This window comes from Ambystoma mexicanum, chromosome 4q (assembly GCF_040938575.1).
Source record: "Ambystoma mexicanum isolate Mex_15411 chromosome 4q, UKY_AmexF1_1, whole genome shotgun sequence".
NCBI classification, from domain to species: Eukaryota; Metazoa; Chordata; class Amphibia; order Caudata; family Ambystomatidae; genus Ambystoma; species Ambystoma mexicanum.
In genome coordinates this window covers 861258854-861279858 of record NC_090928.1, presented here as the reverse complement: position 1 = coordinate 861279858, position 21005 = coordinate 861258854, and the positions used below count along the sequence as shown (strand labels likewise).

The following is a 21005-nucleotide window of genomic DNA, read 5'->3' as shown; positions in this document are numbered from 1 at the left end:
TCCTACAAAAATGCAAATTCAAATTTCAAATCATTGTGCTGCCATGGGATAACACCAGTCTTTCTAGTGATATATATATATATATCACTGAAATAAACTTTGTTAGAGGGACATTATGGTTAAGTTGCACTAATAAAACCTATTCAATTCAATTAAAAAATGTGTTAAAGGGACATTATGGGTACAAGTAAAATCGAAAACCCCAAGATATTCACCAGTTATGAAAAGTTATGCAACCCTAACTTGCGCCACCACTGTGCACTTCTAAGACTAACACCCAGGACATCGAAGATGACATCACAAATGTCATTGATGACTTCACTGATGACATCTATATAAAATACATTTTGATTAAAAGGGGTTGTGTTCTCTTTAATTACAACGATTAGAGATTGTTAGTTCCTGGCGTTGTCCCCTAGTATTTCTCTGCAGCTCTTTCTGTCTGAGTTTGATTTTACTTGCTGCACACTGATGCCTATTGGCGAGTTTTATCCTTTAAGAGATCATTAACATTAACACAATTTCAGGGGTGATCGGGAGACCTATTATGAACTACTTACTGTATTAAAGAATTTACTCATCTAGACAAAGCATGATGGGCCTGATTCACAGAAGCGTTTTATAATGGCGCAATCCCATAGGAAAATGCTCTGTGAATCAGCCCCCCAATTGGAGTGTTGTTGTTAATACAGGAACATAATTATACATGCACATATTCAATGGCTGCAGCATGAACCATAGAACTACAATATGTTTAATCTGGTAATTTTGGGTAGTCAAATAATGAATGTTACCTTTTCACAATTTTCAGTAATATTAAACATGGAATAAATAGCTAACAATTCAAGACTTACTACAGGTTTTTAGTCTAAATTAGTGCAACTTAACCATAACATCCCTTTTTGACAATGTTTTTATTTGTGAATTTCAATATAGCAGCATGTTTGTCCAATTTAAAAAAAAGTTCACCTTAAAACTCTGCCTTCCCCACTTTCTAGCATAATTTCCAACACTTCTATACACTTTTTCCACTGTTTCTGATGTTGACCGATGTTTGCGAATGTCTGACGTCACCGCAGACAGTGTCACATGACCATGTGCGCGCGCATTATGATGATGTGTTCGCGAACATGTCTGCACTTCGCAAACGGGTCCATGCTTCGCAAACAGTTTGGAACTGCATTTTCAGCTGATCTCCTACGTCCAGTCTTACTCATTGTCTATTAACAATCTAGCACACAGAACAAAGTTGGAAGAATATTAGCAAAACTGCTATTTATCTTAAATAATGTCATCAGTTATTGTCATCCCTCATCCCCAAGAGCCACCACCACCTCCACCAGCTGTAGAACCTACACAACGAAAGAAGCACAATATTTCAAAAGACAAAAAAGAGGAAGAGGAAGATGAGGTAGAGAAAGTGCCTACCTCTAGCACCCAGAGAGAAACATGGGTGTGCCAGTTCTTTACCATTTTTGGGGATGTACCAAAGGCTAAAGCTAGCAAAGTGAAATGCACTGAGTATTCAGTCGCGGACAACCTGGGCAATACTCCTACGAGACCACCTCCATGCACCGCCACACCAAATCCAACCATTGCAATGCTATGTATTTCTTTCTCAGAAAGCAGTAGGCTTTATTCCTCTAGCTCATCTTCCTTAACAAATACTGTAACCACACAGCCTACGTCTGTGTTACACAAAATCCCACCAGATACCTTGCATGCGATAAAAGAGGATGTTGATCCATAGCTTGCGAAAACAACAGTACTCTGCATATACTGCAAAACACCACTCTGCAGGGGGGAGCAATTTCGAAGTTCTTTTGAAGCTGTAATCAAGGAGCATGACAAACACTGCCCCCTACCTTAGATTTAGTGCCCCTTCCTTCATTTACTTCCCCAATTTACTTTTTGGCCTGTCCTGCAAAAAATAAAAAAATAAAATAAAAAAACAAATTATGCTCCTTTAGTTACCACCTTTCACAGTTCAAAAATAGAACTAAAAAAATAAGCTTATAGACTCCTTCTACTTTCCATTTTTCAGTGAAGTAGTTAGATTCAATAAGATTCTCCAACATTCCCATGAGTTTTTTCTACAATGCTAATGGAAATGAAAGGCAATTGTATACTAGCGAAAACCAAAAAAGCACAGAAACTATTTTCTGCCTGAAATTCATCTCTCTAGTATACAATAAAGACCATAATCCATTGCTCTTCATGACTATCCACAGTCTCCCCCTTCCCCTGTCTAACCCATGCCTTATTAGAAAACCAGATTGCACATGAACACCATTACACAAGACAGCCCTTCTACTCTTTTTACTGTAATGTTTGTAATACCCCCTCATTGCCTGCTTTAAACAATTCACACAAATATCGACTAATCAGTTTAAAATACTCTACATATAGCCTATCAACATATTAAACTTCCACACACCAACTGCCACTTAACAATGTTCTAAAAATGGTTTGCATCTGCATTTCCTATACTTATACCAAAGAATTGTACATAGTGCTACTATAAATGCACATATGCTTTGTACAGTGAGAAAAGAGCATAAATAAAATGGGCAGTATGGATGGCCAATTGCTCATGGGAGCCCAGCAGGGAAGTGCCATGGGATGCCAAGGTGTGAGGCCACTAGCTAACTACTTGGGCAGAGAAGCCCCAAGGTTGGGGTACATCTTCAGCATAACAGCCCTTTAACAAAGTTTTTCTGTGAATTAAATAGGTTTTTATAAGTGAAAATGTTTCATAATGTTACATCACTGTATATAAGTTATTAATAATTCCTCTTTTAATGTATATGAAAGAACTAAAAACTTCCTTAACAAACATATTTTTTGCAACGCATACTTATGTGTGTTATTATTAGCAGTGCATGCTGGGGATACAAGTCATTGTTCAATTGCTTAGGGCATGAGGCTCAATCATGACCTCAGCCCCACCAAACCTCCCCGGTTATCCACTGCACCTATCCAGTATCCTAGTTCAGTGTCCACTATTCCCTCATAATGTGACCAATCAGCAGTACTCATAACTTGCATGTCCAGTCTCCACAATCCATTGGCATAGGCTTCGGCCATGCCGCATACCCCATAGGCAAATCAGAGTAGACATTTGTCCTTGCCGAGGGCCATGCCCGCTGCCCACAGTAGCAAACTTACATCAATATTTTGTGTACTTAAAATTTCACACTTTAGAAAAAATAAAACACAGGACAGATTTACAAAATCATGCTTTCAGGTCCTTGCTAATACTACTTGCAAATGTTTTCTGCAATCCTGTCCAGCACTTCGGGCTGTAGTCACGAGCAGAATTTATTTCCCATTCAAACCTATCCCTTTTTTTAAAAAAAACATGACCACATAGCCAGTCCCTGTTGGCCATGCACACTTAAACCCCATTGGTCATCCCTCGTGGTCATGACCAGTAGCCAAATTGTCAGGGTCATGGCCTTTGGCCATGACTAGGACAATCTGGCCACTGCCCTTGGCTACAGTCTATACCTCAGTCACCAAAGGTAATTTTGTTCCCATTGAACCATATCCCGATTTCAAAAGACTTTACCACATAGACCAACCCTGGTGACAATGCCCACTTTTACCCCATTGCCAGTCCCTTGTTGTCATGGCCAGTAGCCAGATTGTCCGGGTCATGGCCTTTGACCATGACTCAAACAATCTGGCCACTGCTGATGGCCACACATTATACTTCTATCACCAAAGGCATATCACCATTTTGTGTACCTACATTAGGACACTTTTCAAAAAATAAAACACACATTTGCAAAACCATACTTTTACATCCTTGCCAATGCTGTTTGCACAAGTTTGCTGCAAATCTGTCAATGTTTTATTCTTTGAAAAGTGTCAACATGTACATACATAAAACAGTCATATAACTTAGCCCAGACTTGTCAAAATCCATTCAGACTTTGTAGAAACATTCAAGGTTGGGTGTATAATCATTCTGAAATCTTTTGTGCTAATTCGTCAAACGGCAAGAAAGTTATAAGCCATCTAAAAATGTTGAGATCCTCCCTCTGATGTTGCCCCCTCTTGACAAAATCCCACCAAACATTGCAAAAACCTTTAAATCTTTTTTGCAAAATTGTGTGCATCTTCGTAAAAAACACCACATGTACAAGCCTTTCAAACATTCTGGGACCCCTGCTCCAAATCTGTTCCCTTTTGGCAAAACAGCACCAAACCATTCAAAATCAAGTCTGGAATGATATCACAACATGTCATGCAGTTTCAATGAGTGGCGTGAAAGTTATAAGTCATCCGAAAACTGCTTTTCACTAACCCTGTAATACAAAAATAGGCATGGATGTCCCTGAACATCTAACATGTTAGTGGACTTAGTGGAAGAAAAATGCACCCGTTTGTTGGCTTTTTATGGCCATGTCTCACCTCATCACCACTCACCTCCCAAGATATTGTTTCATTAGTTTGACAAGTGCAATGTTGTGTATTTTAATGTTTTCACCTTGATCTCCAGGGACAATAGGTGCAGTCTGCGCATCCAACATGGCTTCTCTTTCAAAATATCTGACGCACGTCATGTTTTTCAACATCCAATAAGTGGGCACATCCGGTGTCTGCAGACATCACGTAGCCCCCTAATTGGCCCGGAGGCCTGTCCGCAGAGCGAATAGGGAAGTAAGTCCGCAGACTGAACCCATATTTCAATAATTTTGTGTACCTACTTTTTGGCAATTTTTTAAAAAACAACTGGACAGATTCACGCCGCTGGGACGAATCTGCCACTCCTGGTGCAAATTTGGTGAAAATCCATCCAATGGTTTGGGATGTAGGCGTGAAAAAATTCTTTGTTTCATTGCGTCTATGAGGAAACCACACATTTTGGGACCCCACATAACTGTGCCCACTCTGGATGAAACCTCACCAAACTTTGCAGAATTATTCAGAGTGTGTACTTGTTTCGCAAAGATTGGTGACGATTCATCCAAGGCGGGCAAAGTTATAAGCCGCACAAAAAGTGACCTTCGTAAGGGTTCAGCAATGTATCCATAACTTCAGGGCCTGTTAGAGATATTTCTTGGTGTTACGATTTGGTAGTATTTCTGGTGGTATTTCTGTGGTATACTGGTTGGGATATTTTGTGTAGTAGTTTGCCTAAATATAGTGAACTGGCTGGTGATTGTTTTTATACCAGGGTCACTAACGGTAAGTCAATACAGGACTTAGTACACTTTAGAACATAACTTCATGCCCTTGCTGTATTTATTTGCAATACCACATTATGCCCTTTTGGCGTATCTCATAAAATAGTATCATTGATACAGAGCCCCAGAGAAAAACTCACTTCACTGTGACCAGTTGGTTTTAAATTTTACCACATGTAATAGAGTGAATTACCACTTGCGGTAAAATGAGTTTACCACCCACTCTGCATCCATCTGTACACCAACCCAAGAAACCTGAACACAGAATAAGTACACAGAGACTAATTCACCTTTCTTTTGGGTTCTTTATCAGAAGCCAAAATACACAAAATACAAAACGAGATGTGCACAGCACCATATCCACATGATATTTTAAATCTGTATTTCAAATATGAAGAGGAAGCATTCATAAACACAACTTATCTGCAGTTGTTTTCCCAGCGATACAGGAGCTAATGATTTCTTATGAAAGATTCCCTCACGGTAATTAGATTTTCTCCAAACAAACTACAATTAATTTATTTTTGATAAATGCCCAGAACTCTGTTAAAGCTGACCTCGTGCTTATCATAAGGCTTTGCAATGTGTGAGCTTCTGTCACATCTGAAGCTTGTTAAAAAATGAATGCAGCTTCCCACGTTTAAATGCTCTGTGCAGAACCTGAAATGAATTCGAAAATTTGCCAGCCTACAATTGCATGTAACATATCCTTGTAATCAAGGGCTTAAATGCAATCATTTAGCTTGCATTTTAATTTTGAGTGCCCCGGGACTGCCAGCGATCACTGTCTATCAGGATAACAGCTGCACGGAAGGTTTCAATCATCTGCTTCCATTCTCCTCTGAGCTTTGAAAGAGTTCACAAAGTCTTTTCTCGAGCCTGCCTGTCAGCACATGTCGCACGCCCTCAGGGTCAGACAGGGAGTAAGAGTACCCAAGACTGCCAGACTCTTCTGAGACACCTGAGCTGCAGTGCTATTTAAGCCCTCTCCCTGACACTGCCCACATTTAAATTTTACTTACATTAAATGTAAAAGTGCCTGCCTTTCTCTGTGATGTCATTCTCCATCAGAACCATCTCCCTTTTAATCAACCATGCTTGAGCACGTGATTATTCCAAGCTGCTTGGAATGGCAGCAAAACTGATGAGAGCGTTACATTTCTCATGCACTGCATTCCAGTTTTGCAAACTTAGCAATGGGCTCACTTCAAGCCACATGAAGACAGCAAAACAGATCTAACTTTTCATGCTTAGTTTTCTTGCATTTCAAATTAACTTAGCACAGCACATATGCCTGGACATTCAGTTATCAATCTGCACCAAAAGTATATAAAAGTCATGAACTGACTTGATCTGAATTTTAGTAGGGAATATTAGGGTTTAGGGGGTATTAGTATAACTTAGTGTATGTTAGTCTCATGTTTTTCAGTGGAGATCAGACCATAATTGTGGTGCAGTGGTGCAAAATGATAACATCAGGTTATGCAATGTCAAATTTAAAACCTTCATTTTTTCTGGCATGTGTTCTATGCATTTGTAATACTGACATCTACTATATTCAACCTGATTGTCACACATGAGTTTCACACTCCTTCTCACTACTGGGATCAATATTCTATCCTGATTGAAATGTGGAGGCTTAGCTAACATTCATAGGCTCCTCTCACTACACTCCCTCCTTTCTTTAAGCTGGGACCTAACCAAAGGGTCACTGCTGAAAAACAAAATAATCTACAGGTCTATGTTTGATTTTGGGCATAAAATAAATAAATCATTGTGTACCTTGATTTCAAACTATTAAATTAACCAAATAAATCTACAACAATAAAACAACATGTAATCAACAATTACATATTTGCACATATCTCTAAATGATATATATATAGATATATTTTAAATTTATTTTTTATGTTCTTTTTTCTTTTCATGTTCTATACATTTTATTTCCTATTTTGCAGATCACTTCCTCTTTTATTTATTTGTATGTATTGTTTACATTTTTAAAGTGCCCAAGCCCAAGGGCATCAGGGTACAGTTGCAATATTTTTTTCTTTAATGTTTTCTTATAACACAACTAATACCGGACTTGAGTTCGGTTTCTAATCGTGGATCCGGGATTCAAACCTCTGTTGCTCTGCATGGTCTTGCTTCCAGGACCATTGCTTCCAAGACCAGTGCGTTGCCCCTGTGCTATCCTCCATTTCATTTTTAAGTCGATAGAGCTGATACAGTACCATGGCCGGGCGGAAACCGGATTGATGCATCCCTAAGATGTGATTAGCTTCGAGAAAGGACTGTATTTGGATGTAAGCTCCCCTATCTAGTGTCTTGAGGAGAATAGGTAAGGTAGTGATAGGGCGATAGTTGTTGGGAGAAAGGGGGTCTAGGGAGTTTGTTTTTAGCAGTGGGAGTACCCAAGATTCTTTTAGACTGTTCGATATTAGGTTGGATGAGAAGGATGCGCTGATGAATCTGGTTATGAATGGGACGACTGTTGCAGAGCATTCTTTGATGGCTGAGGCTGGACATATGTCCCCTTTACATCTAAAAGGTTTAAGGGTTTTGAGGATATTTGCTGTTTCTAATTCTGTTACATTTCTGAATTTGAAGGCTGGGGTGTCGTGCTTCGTCCTGGTATAGGATGGCAATTTAGTAAGACTAGCTGATGTTTGTTTCTTGGCGATTGTTTCCTGTAGGGAGGTTATTTTTCCTCGCATAGCGTTTTGGATGCTGATGCACCAGGTTTCATCCTTGATGATGGGGCTTGGTTGTGAAGTCGGGGTCTCTAATTCTCTAAGGATTTTGAAGAATTCTTGCAAGTTTGAATTAACATTGGCTATTCTTTGGTCGTAGGCTGTTTTAGCCTCTATGATGGCCTGTTTGTATTTATTAGCTATGATAGTAAAGGTAGATTTATTGAGATGGGTAGGGTCTTTCTTCCATGTGTTTTCCACTTGTCTCATTTCGGAGTATAGGGCCGATAGTTCAGGGGTGAGCCAAGAGTTAATATGACTTGTAGGAGGTTTGGCCTTTCTTGTGAGTAGAGGAGCCACCATGTTAACTGCATTGGTCAAGGTAGTTTAGTAATGGTTAGCAAGGAGTTCTGAATCTGATGAGTCTACATAGTCTGCGGACCGAGAGGTGAGGAGGGGGTGATGGAGTCTTTGGTGGTGTTTCTTGAACATCTGGTGAGTGTGGGGGTAGGCTCTGAGTGGTTGGTGGTGGTTGTTTATGCATGGGAGTGAAAAGCAAAGGATTTGATGGTCTGACCAAGGGCAAGGGGCATTAGTTGTGATGGAAATCTGGCGTTTAAGGTCCGATATCCAGTCTAGTGATATTCCTTTATTGTGGGTAGGTTCTGTGATTTGATGAGTAAAGCCTAGGTCAGTTAGAGTCTTGGCTAGGGCTATCACAGTTGTGTCTAAAGGGTCGTGGAGGCCTAGGTTGAGGTTTCCTAAGAGTATGACTCTGGACGCGGGTTTGATGTTAAATACTACCAATTGAGTGGATGAATTCTTCTTCAAAGCACATGGTGCTGGGGGGCAACCTGTCTGTTGATAACGTAAATGGTGATGGAATCAGAGGGGGAGGAGGTGAGTTAAAGTGAAAGTAGTTCACAGTGTGCGATGCCGGGGGACTTAAAAGGTCTGGTTTGAAGGGAGTCTTTGTAGATGAGGGCGAGTATGGTTAATCCCTCTGGTAGGGCCAAGGAGAGGGCAGGCTCCAAGGCAGGATGGAGCCAAGTTTTAGATATTGCTAGGAAATCTAATTTGTGGGAGGTTATGAGGTTGTTTATATCCAAGGCATCTGCAGTGAGTGATCAGGCATGGGCTGAATGGAGAAGCTGGAGGTTGGCGATCACAGTAGGTTGAAGGCTTGCAACTGTGGATTTCTGTGAGAGGGTCTCTCATTGATAGTGGGCGAGGTCTGAGTATTTTGTGTGGGGAGGACAGTGGCTATTGTGGATTTAGATCTGCATTGTAATCTAGTTCAATAGTCAGCCTAGATCCAGCCCCGAATCACTGCCTGCATAGTCTTTTCAACAGAATTTGCACTTCTAATCATAAAGTGTATTCCGTTTTATTTTATTTGGTTTGGAATTTGTTTGATATGTTTCATGTGACAATCTGATGTTTTGTTGCACATAATTTCAAGGTACACCTATTGTTGTATTGTGAACACCGATGAGTATTTCCTTTCTCCCAGTGGTGTTTTTTTTAGTGTATGTATAACCATTATGTTTTTTATATCAACCTATGTATTCAGAGTCAATGAATAAAATGGACCCATGCAATATCCCTTACCATGTGTCCACATCTATAAGGACGAATGTGCTCCCTCTATTCTAAGGGGAAACATATACAATTAAGCTTCAAGGACTTCTTGGCATTATAATGAACCTCCACGCTTTCTTCTTTAGTTATATATTTTTAATAATTCTTTGATTTACTAACTTTTTAAAGAAACAACTTTTGATGTACTCACTGGTATACACCGTGACAATATCTTAGCCGTTTTAGCCATGCTATAATGTATACACAGCATAAACCACAAAAGTGCTATCGGTAGTTCTGCACAATGCCAGCTCTTCATCGAGGTGGGGTATGAGATGCTTTAAGTAAAGTACTCTCAGGTCAGAATAAAGCGTGCATAAGAATAGAAATGTACCGTGTCTTTGTACCACTATTGGTTCTTTGAGGGTCAGACCACAAGTCCTCACAACCCAAGGAAACCCCCATGAGTTTGAAATGTTTGCAACAGGGCCAGCTTAGCCCGCCACTCTGTCACAATAAGTCATCTAGGTTCTATGTAATTTTTCCCGCTTTCTGAAGGTCGCACATAAAAAAGCCATAATTTCTTTGGTCGATTTTGTGCGCCCATCAGAAAGCAGGAAAAGGACATGCCCGTGCTTATTTTTTAATTTTTTATTTGGGTTGTTCCCCCCCTTTGCTCCTCCCTACCGTTTCCCCCCGCCCTGCATACACACACATTTCACACACACACACACACACAGGCATGCACGCACCCAGCGACACACACACGCACAGTCAGACACTTACCCAGCTCTCCCCGCCTGGCAGGCTCTGCGGGCACTCGTCTACGGCAGGGGCGTGACAGTTTGATTTAGAAAGACCGTCATCGGTCCTCTAGTGCCTCCTATTTAGCCAAGTAAGGGGATGCTCAAAGACGTTCAGAATAGGGAACAGGACTAAAAGCAATGACATCTACTATGCCGGTTTGGTGAGTTTCAACGTGTAAAGCTACATTCGGGGTAGTTTGTGATACGTTTAAACCACATTTTAAAAACGTATTCTCGATTACTTCCAATCTAGTTGATTTTACGTATCCCCATATTGCTGCGCCGAAGGTAGTAGCCACAGCTGCCCGCCATAAACCACCTTGTAATAGACTATTACATTGAGTTCAACAAAAGATATTAGCATTTCCACATTTCGAATTGTTAACTCAAACTCTTTTAATGGATCAATTGATTTTTAAAGCGTCATCACGTTTGCACATCATACAGGCAGACCTGTTCCTTTTTCAAGTAGCCAAATCAATTCAAAATTTGAAAACATTAATCAGAATGATTTAAATAAAACACACACGCAAACACTTCCAATATTTTAGGGCCAGTGAAATAAACTGTTCCACATTGGACTGCTTTGTTATCTGCGGAAGATGGGTTTCTTTTAAATACGCCTGTGATTTAAAAATGTAATGACTATGCATGGATTGTATTTATATGTTATTTATTATTGTATGTAAATGATTGCTGTTAAGCTCCATTCACTTAGTCCAGAAACACAAATAAACATTAAAGCATTTTTTTTACTGTTACACTCGTTACAATCTTCTGTGAATGTAAGCATTGTTGACTATTTTGTCAGATTTTCCTTGATCCAGGAGCAGGCAAAAAAATTGTCTCCCCAGATCTCGTATCCAGGAAACCCATTTACACCCTTCATTTGTTTAGAGCATTCAAGGTGCCAGGCACTGCAGAAGCTGCGATTCGAACCGTGATCATTTGAATCAGGGGCGAGGCGCTTATCCAGATGACCACTTCAGCAGCTGAACTGGAGCTTTGTGAACTCGCTTGCAGGAAATCAGGAAAATGTGAAATGCAGCTTTCACTTTAAAAGCGTGTTAACCTTTTATATTTTGCTTGCAACATTCTAGGATACGCTCCACCTTGGGTTACTTTTCAGTTCTGAGAGGCAAACGTTGATGTGGGGTGAGTCTGAGAACAAACCCTCCGTGTCCCCCATCTCTCACCATGTCCAGCACTGAGTGCAAGGAAATATCTTCTTCTCCAGAAGGAGGACAATGTCCAACAGTCCAGTGTGCCTGGTGAATGAACAAGCATTGGCAATACCAACAGTTTGGGCTTTTGTGTAGGCATGGGAAAGGGACATGCCAGGCACTGCCGTAGTCAAATTAACTGGCTATTGAGGGTAGCAGGTGCAAAATGGTGTGAGGACCTGGGCATCTAGTACAACTGCTATTAGCACTGTTGGCTTTGCCAATGCTTGTTTCTAACAGGACTTAAGTGAAGGACATGCATAGCGCTTATAAATAGAACAGCTGAAAGCAGGTCTGATTAAGACATTTTTATTACACCAGTAGCACTTTCATAGCTTCAGTGAAGTCATTAAGTCTCAGAAGACTGCTTGGGAAAACACTGTCAAGTACTTTGAGTGCAAAGCTTGATAGTAAGTCTTGATTAAAGCGAGCTCAAAGAGTTTCCATGAGGAGGTATTTTGTGCAGGGAGGGTTAGGAACTGGGTGGGAATGCCAATAGGGATGAGCATGGCCATGGCCAGTCAATGAATGGACAAATAAACAAACAACACCAACAAGCCCCTCCTGATATGTCATTTCTCCCTATCAGTACACTAATGCAATAGTTTTGGCTTATAATAGCCCAAGCTAAAAAAAATGCATGCAGCATTGCCCAAGATGAGGTTTACTGCAATAACGCTAACAACGGACTGTCTCTATCGGCATCCTGGGAATCGTAGTGTTCACAAATAAAGGAAAAAAGGAAAACATATTTTTTCTGTTGATTAGAACTGCCCAGTTATACGAATGTGATCAAATAACAGAGTGAAAAAATGGAACAAGCAAAATAAAACGTGAACGTAAATAACGCATGACATGGTAATATCTCAGTGGGGTCTGTGGAACTGAAGCAGTTCACATATCTTCAGGAGACACTTGGGTATTTTGTCATCAGTTCAAGAATCTTGAGGCAAAACTGCCCAAGGTTTAGATTCTCAGAATGAAAATGCCTTAAACGTTCGCATTTTCCTGATCTGGTGCCTATCTCAGATTTATCTTCATTTCGTCTTTCACGAACTGGCCTTAAAGGACAGAGAATTAGATGGATCGCACATGTTTTCGCACAAGTATTGCAATGTTTCTATTGAATGACTTTTCCTGTATTTCTTTGCCATTTTTAATTATTTCTAAGGCAGTGGATTTCATATCCAGTATGTTTTTCAGCATCTCTATTTCAGCGCAGAGGCATATAGTTGAGTCTAATTAGTTTTAGAAACAGGAAAACCGAATGAAAAGGCCACCTGTCCAATATTACAGATTGTGTAATTTGATATGACAAATTCTCTTGCAATCATTTTGAGGGATGTTTGGTGCTGAAGCTCAGGTAAATCACTACCCCAAAGGGCAGAGACATATTAGTAGATACCTTTATTTCGGAAATACAGAACATTCCTATAAAACATCATTACAATCATAAACCTTGCAAAAATTGAAAAAGCAACATTTCAGACAATTTTCAATAAACATTTTCTAACATTTGATGCATTCTTTAAAAAGGACAATAGAGCCCAGGCCACAGAGTCTGAGTGTACCCATAACTAATAACACAGAGCAGGTTCATACTGAAGGAATCCCTGAGCCGCAAGAGTGGTTTAGGTGCACACTCTGTAATAGACGAGAGAGCTGGGCAACATAATTACAAATGGGCCAGGCCATTTTTAGGCACATCACAACAAATGCAATATTGATTCTCCTGGCATTAGACCAGGCCGCCACAGGTGCTCTCAGATGAATGCAATGAAAACATGCCCTGGTAATAACAATGCGCTGAGAAGGGTTCTGTGCCCACCGCAAATACTTCGAGAGACCTTGGCCCGCAATGATCGAACGCTTCCTGTTAGCAGGCCTCAGGATCTCAGATGACATATTACAGCAAAAGCAAGGGGAGACCACGTGCAGAAGTACTGAGAGGGATATATTGCATCAGGGGGTTCTGAGTGACGTCAGATTGGCAATGAGAGCGAAGCTCAAGTTGTCTTAAATGTCACTTGGAACCCTGAGGTGGAAAAATACCTTGGAGATGGGTAGATAGCCAGCTTTCATTTTAGGTACCCAGCAAATCTAGAGAAAATACATCACCTGCCCTCGTGCCACCACTCCCCTCACCTTCACCTCCCATCTCCCTGAGAGAGCGGTGCCAGATTACAGAAATTTTGCACCGGTGCAAGTGCAAATTTCGCCCTATTGCTAATACGGTGCAATGTTGCTCTTGCAGCGGTGCAAAGGTTCTGCAATCTGGCCCCAGGAGCTATGGATCTGACAGTGTGTCAGAGCAGCTGTTCTCGCGCTGGGTAATGCAGAGCTGTGCCCAGTCCCTCTGCTTTCCCAGGGAGGGGACGGGCAAGCAGGTGTGAAAGCTCTATTTACCTGCCCTTAGCTGTGGTGTCAGAGCAAGAAGATCCAACATTTTAAATAGAAATGGTTGCTAATGGCCAATACACTAAAAAGGCTGTATTTTGGGAGTCCTTCTCCATGAAGCCTGTTTGCTGCGTTGTTGCCTCGCTCAGCTGTGTTGGCTCCCTGTGAGCAGGGTGGGCCCCTGGGAATAGCCCCTGGGAATATTGCCGCGGCTTCTTGGAGACTATGAAGGGAGCCGAGAGAAACACACTCTTAATGTTACATTTAAAATGCTGGGTTTGGGACTGAAGAATGCGTATCTTTTAGGTCGCCGTATTTGCATCCCGTTGTTTTGTAGGACAATAAGTGTAACCTTGTCTCGTGCTTTGCCTTCTTTGAACAGCTGAAGGAAGGAGCGCAGTACGCCAGAGTGGTCACCGACATGGGAGAGGAGGCTGGGGAGCTTCAAGCAAAAGGTTTCCTGGCCCTGGGCCTTATCTACAGTCTCCAGGCAACGGACGGTAAACACCACACCCAGAAAAAATGTGCAGACAACTGTTGTGTGCTTGCCATGTTCGTGTTTAACAATGAAAGCAGTTCCGTTTAAACGTAATATTCTTCCTACCACCCGACAAGGATTTCCCTGAGAACATGATGTGGCAAAGCCAATAGCATTGACTATTGTATTGAAAAGGTGTTCCCTCTCGACACAAAGGTTGGGGGTAAGTGTGGGGGAGGGTAGGGCGAGGAACAGAAAGGGAACCAGTGACACCTACTGATCTAACGCATCATATGAAGAGATTGTTCAGCTCAAATTGTGATCTTCCCATCAACGATTGATAGTAAAATAGAAGGTCCTTGCAAAGGTGGCAAGGTAAGTGTAGGGGATAGTAGGACGAGACACAGAACGCGAATGAGTCACACTGACAGATCTAACTCATAATAAAAGTATTTCCAGCTCGAAGTGTAATCTTCCCATCATCGATTATTGGTGAAATAGGTCAGTAAGGCAAGTGCTTGTTAGGGCTAAGTGCCGTCTTCCCCTTTAAGGCTGTGCAACCATCTACACCAGTAGTCCACGTGGGTGTTGGGGGAGGGATGAGCGCATGGCAGTTCCAGGGATACAAGGGGTCCTGAAAGGTTGTCCAATAAAGTATTCCCCTGCATTTATCCATACTACTGGTGTCCGCTTGTTTCTTTGGAGGTCTGGGTCTTTCCCTATGTCTGTAATGGCCAACAACTGGTGAGGAGCTCCCGGACCCACCTATATCCAGAGGCGATCCAGCCGATCCTCCTGACAGCAGCGTTCTCGTCGGTCCATCAACAAGAAGGCGATCCCGCCAATCTGCCCACAGCACAGTGATCTACGCTGGCTCTCCGAGGCGTCAGCGATCGGGCCAAGCCACTCGTCCACAGGCGACCTGCCACCAACATCCAAGCGGCTGCGTTTCGCAACCAAATCCATAACTGGCTCCCCACGACGACCACGGAATAGGATACACTGGGCAACCAGGGAGATGCCCCCTGGTGGCAGATTGAGCTCACTGCAACAGCACAGCTCAACATTTTGTTGGCTCTCCACCGTAACGCTACGCACAATAAAGATGACACACAGAAAGCCGGACGTTCCTCCTGGACCTGAAAGTCCCACACATGGCATTTCTCCCCATAACAGGGATTGTCATCCTCCATGGGCATCAGGGAGATCTGGCAACCCTGATTACACTTCACACGCCAACATCAAATAGAAGTAAAAACAAAGTCAGACAAGTACCCAGAACCCAGGGTCCCACACTTGCATTCTCCCTACCCCAGGGACCATAATCCGCCATGGACACAAGACGAGGCTGGTGGTTGTGAGGATACATGAGACGCACCAGCCGCCCCGGGGACTTTGCCCTATGCTAACAAACTGCGAGTGAGACACTTCCAAGGGTGACCGACCGGTAGACAAGTTTACGCTTCCATTAGACCCTGTGCCAGAGAGAGAGAGGGAGAGAATACCCACCCATTCATACACCACCTACCATGGAGCAGGCGGAATAGGAAGCTGATACCACAGCAGCAGCCATGGCCTCCTCTTAAAGGGCAACATTTCTCAGTCAGCCCACCCCATTCACACTGATGCCCCATAATGACAAAGGACCACGTTGGGTGGAATGGGTGGAGGAGTGTTAAGATTTTGCCTGGACGGTGGGGGATGACAAATCCCCAACACTAACGAATGTATTCACCGACCTGGTTGGTAAATAAATAACGGCCATCATCAAAACAATCCCCACAGGGCACAGAGGCACCTACTCAACACTCATTGAAGCTCTAAACAAAAAAACAATCATCCAACCCAACCCGAGACTAAAAACGATACGTGTTCAGTCAGTGCACGCAGCAACCTCACGAGTCCATAAATGAGTTTATAACACGCCTGCACCAAAAACGACTGCACTGCCAGTTCTCGGGTGATGAGGCCATCAGCCTCTGGGTGATTGAGGGATGCATCTCATCTACTTTCAGGAAGCAACTCCTTAAAAAACCACTCCCCATTGATGAGGTCATAGAATTTTCCAGAATATACGTAAGAGTCGACACACAAGTAGTGCCCATGGAAAGCACAGCGCCTCACAAACCTGACAAAAGCAAAACAGTAGTTGCGTTTCAACCACAGAGACAAGTGAACCACACGCATCCCACAGGGCGCTCCCTTAACCAGGCGGCCAGCAGGAAACAGCAATGCTGCTACCGATGTGGTATGAGTTTTCCCTATGTTGGCACATGTCCAACACTCACTCAACTTTGCTCCAACTGTGGGAGAGAGGGTCATTTCCAAACCCCTTGCCGGGAAGGGAGACCATTCCCAACACCAAGAACAAGCTCCATGTCAACATGGAGACGAGGAAACAGAAATGACCAGACACAGCCAAACCATGAAAGAACACAACCCAGCTATATGCAGAACACACACAAATACATGCAGGCAATCAAAGACATGCCAGATACCAGTCCAGACCTACCATATGAAAAATCGGAACACTTCCCTCGATACAATGATGAGTATGATGACCCATCTCATGTATACCAGACTTACAGGGAGTGTCCATCGGACTGGTACTGTGATCACCCTCCTCCGTGCGACCGTAGGGGAACAAACATTTGAAAGGATGGCTGATGCTCCAGTGTTAGCCAAATCGACAGCAAGAATTTTCCAATGGGGCGCCATCAGCCCGCTGGTATCGATTGGACAGTTTCAGCACACTGTAGTGCACAGAGATCACTTTACCTGCGCCACCATACATGTGATCCGCAGCCCCACAAAAGGAAGATGTTTACTCAATTACAAAACAGTGTAACAGTTAGGCCTCATCAACATCCATTATCAGGATGATGAAGTCATCCAATCCACTTCCATCATACGAGAAGCCTGCGAATTCGTCTGCAACCTGGTAGTGGCCTTGCTGTCGAAGGAAGCCATCCAATCGGTATTCCCTCAACTATGCAACAACCTAGGAATGGTTGAAAAGGGGTGATCATCAAGCTACACATTGACAAGTACATCAAACCCATTACCAACATCCCTGAAGGGTGCGTTTCCACCTCCAGGAGGCAGTATCAAAAGAACTGAACCAGCTCCTGCAGAACGATATCATAGAATGTGCCTCCGGTCCCACCCCATCAGTGGTTGTCCCGAAGCGAGGAGGTCAACATTCGACTGTGCATAGACACGATCGTCACAAACAGGGCCATCCAGAGAGAACGCCACCCCGGTCCCTGTATTGACGACATGATAGTTCAACTGAACAAGGCCACCACATTTTCAAAAGTCGACCTGAATCAGGGTTATCATCAACTGGAGTTCCACCCTGACTCCAGAGTCATCACAAACTTTTCAACACACAACAGCTTATTCCGATATAAGCATTTACATTTCAGGATCTTCTCGGCTTCAGAGATTTTTCAAGAAGCAATTTGGCAAGTCATCCACCCCATCAGGACAGCCCTAAACTACAGCAATGACATCCTGGTGTATGGGGCATCCTAAGCTCAACATGACCAGTCACTGCTGGACATATGTGCGGCATTGCATTCTGCAGGTTTGATCCTCAATTTAGCTAAATGTAACATAAACAAAAAGAAACTGAGATTTTTCAGCCACATTTTCTCTGACGCAGGTATGACGTCGGATCTGGACAAATTCAGCACCATCTCAAAACTGGAGGCTCCCGCCCATGTGACAGATGTGCGCTCATTCCTCGGGATGGCCAGGTACATTCCACATTATGCCACACATACTGAACCACTACGGAACCTCCTACAAAAAGACATACTTTTACAATGGACAAAGCAATGCCAGGACGACAACATCAAATACACTCACGCTGAGGCAAGATGGCTGGCATATTTTGACCCCACCTGGCACACTGAAATAACCATTGATGCAAGCATGGTGGGGCTTGGCGCAATTTTGGCGCAAACGAAAGGCGATGGTACATACCCAAGATGCCTCGTAGCATACGCCAGCAAAGCTCTTTCACCCACTGAACAGTCCTATTCCCAGGCTGAGAAGGAAAGCCTGGCCGTATTATGGGCTTGTGAACATTTCCATAACTTCATCATTGGAAAAAGGTTCACATTAATCACTAACCAACAGGCCCTGCTGTCTCTGTTCGGCAATCCGAGAACAAAAATGCTGCCAAGAATCAAGCGGTGGGGGATAAGGTTACAGGACTACATTTTCAACATTATCCATCAACCAGGAGGTGATCGCAACCCTGAAACTACATCTCGATGCATCCAGAAAGGAAACAATCGATGAGGAAAGGTGACATTGAGTACATCAACTACATCAGAGCAAATGCACTCGCACCTGCACTCACCCTAGAGATGGTAGGGCAGGAATTGGACAAAAACCTGTCCATAAAAATGGCTATGGAATTGACATGTAGGAACAAATGGAAAGACTATTGTTGACTATTGCAACACCATCCTGAAGCAAATCAGGCTGAAATACACAGGATAGAAAAAATTCACAGACAGCACACAAAGACCACAGAGGAGCAGACAACACCAAGATACACATGTGGCTCTCGTACATGTACAACCCCATAGAAGACATGATCCGTCACTGCCTACCCTGCCAGTGCACAGCCAGAGAAGACCCGCCACAGCCATTACAGCACACCCAAATCCCAGATGGGCCATGAAGCAGAGTGGCTGTAGATTTCTACGGAACAACAGACACAGGAGAATACCCCCTGGTCCTCCTAGATGAGTTTTAAGATTTCCCATCGTAAAGAGAACGGCAACGACAGTATACCCGCAAGTGTCGGCAATCATTGACGAGGTACTCAGTGAGTGGGGGGATTCCCCATACCATAAAATCAGACAATGGGCCCCCCGTTTAACAGCCATTATTTTGCGATATTCGCCAAACACATGGGGGTCACTCATCAGAAGATAACACGAAGGTGGCCACTAGCCAATAGCATGGCAGAAAGATTCATGTCCTCAATAAAGAAAACACTCCAGAGAGCAAGCATAGAAGGCATATCTCCACACCAGGCATGCTGCAGGATGCTGAGTGACTATCAGAATACACATTGTGTAGCCACCGGAAAGGGACCGGCTGATGTCATGATAGCCTACACTGTGAACACCAGAATTGTTAAGGCACCAACAAGCCGTGGCTCACAGGATGATGAGATAAAAAGGAGAGATGCAGAGAAAAAGCAACACGACAAAGAAAGTACAGACCACAGGAGAGGAATGAGACTGAAAGACTTCAAACTGAGAGATGAAGTTCTGATGACGAAACACACCTAGATTAGGTTGAATCTAGGTACGTGCCACGCCCATTTAGTGTGGTGACCATAAAAGGGGAAATGGTAACTGCACGAAATGCAAACCAAGAATTGACCAGAGATGCATTGAATTTCAAATCCCTGCTCAGAGACGATGCAGATGCATACCGGGTAGCACGTGCGACATAGAACTGGGAGACCCACCTGATGACCTATGGGTCCCGAAACTGGTACCATCGAGCAGTCGCAAGCGCAGACGTTGGAGCCAGGAAGCGGGTTGCATGATGAGAGCAGAGGCCACCTTCAGAGAGTCATAGAGAGACCACAACAACTGGTGGAAGAATACTGATATGTCGTAAGGACATTTGTGAGGGGTCGATGTTACGGCTAAGTGCCGTCTTCCCCTTTAAGGCTGTGCGACCATCCCTACCAGTAGACCATGTGTGATGTCACACATGGTTGCTGGGGGAGGGACGAGGACATGGAAGTTCCAGGGAAGAAGGGGTCCTGAAAGGTTGCCAAATAAAGTGATCCCCACATTTATCCATACGACTGGTCTCCGATGGTTCTTTGGAGGTCTGGGTCTTTCCCTTTGTCTGCCACGGCCAACAGTGCTCACTTCACACACTGCGTGCAGCCTGCATCTTACAGCTTTGGACCCCAAGAGGAATGCCACAGCCTGCCCCACCCATTTTTCTGAGGATTATAAATTGAGGAGTACATTAAATTTGGGAAATAATAACACCTCTTGATCCATTGTTTATAAGTGAAAATATTATGCTGTTTTAAGAGGTTTTTATGCTGTGCCAAATCACCATTGTAGTGGTTTCAGCATGCCTGGGGATGTCTGGCGGTTTGCATATTCATTACCTGCCCGGTATGCCCAGACCTTGATCCGCAGAGGAAAAAACGAAAGGGGAAGATAGGAGGATGGAAAAGAGGGTGCACTTGCCAACTCAGACACCATAGTTCAGGTATAATATGAAAAGGTGATCCCCAAATGCCATGTGTTGCCATCAAATGCCTGGGCACTCACATTATTCTCAGATATTTCCATTATATGGCCAGTTTCTTTAATGTTCTACCATGTTTACCATCAAATACCAAGGTACTCAAATAGCATGGTGGATATCTCATGGATTGAGCATGTGCCTCTGGCGTGGGGAAAGTCTGATTTTTGTAAGTTTGAATCCTGGTATGGCAGGTCTTCCAAGGTTCATAAGTTGATTACCATTACATTGGATGATAACATCTAGTAATGTAGTGTTTAGAAGTAAAAGTAACCCAGCATGAAATTCTATATATCATATGGTATACAATACCCCCCTACTGTGCA

General features: G+C 43.1%; 1 protein-coding gene across 1 annotated transcript in view; it reads left to right on the top strand.

Annotated features, from left to right (window-relative positions):
* Positions 1-21005, top strand: part of TTC7A (tetratricopeptide repeat domain 7A) — a 2220458-nt gene that overhangs the window by 1003471 nt on the left and 1195982 nt on the right. Inside the window, exon 12 of the mRNA XM_069608425.1 lies at positions 14278-14395. Within this exon, the coding sequence (XP_069464526.1) occupies positions 14278-14395 (118 nt within the window). The remainder of the gene's footprint in view (positions 1-14277; positions 14396-21005) is intronic.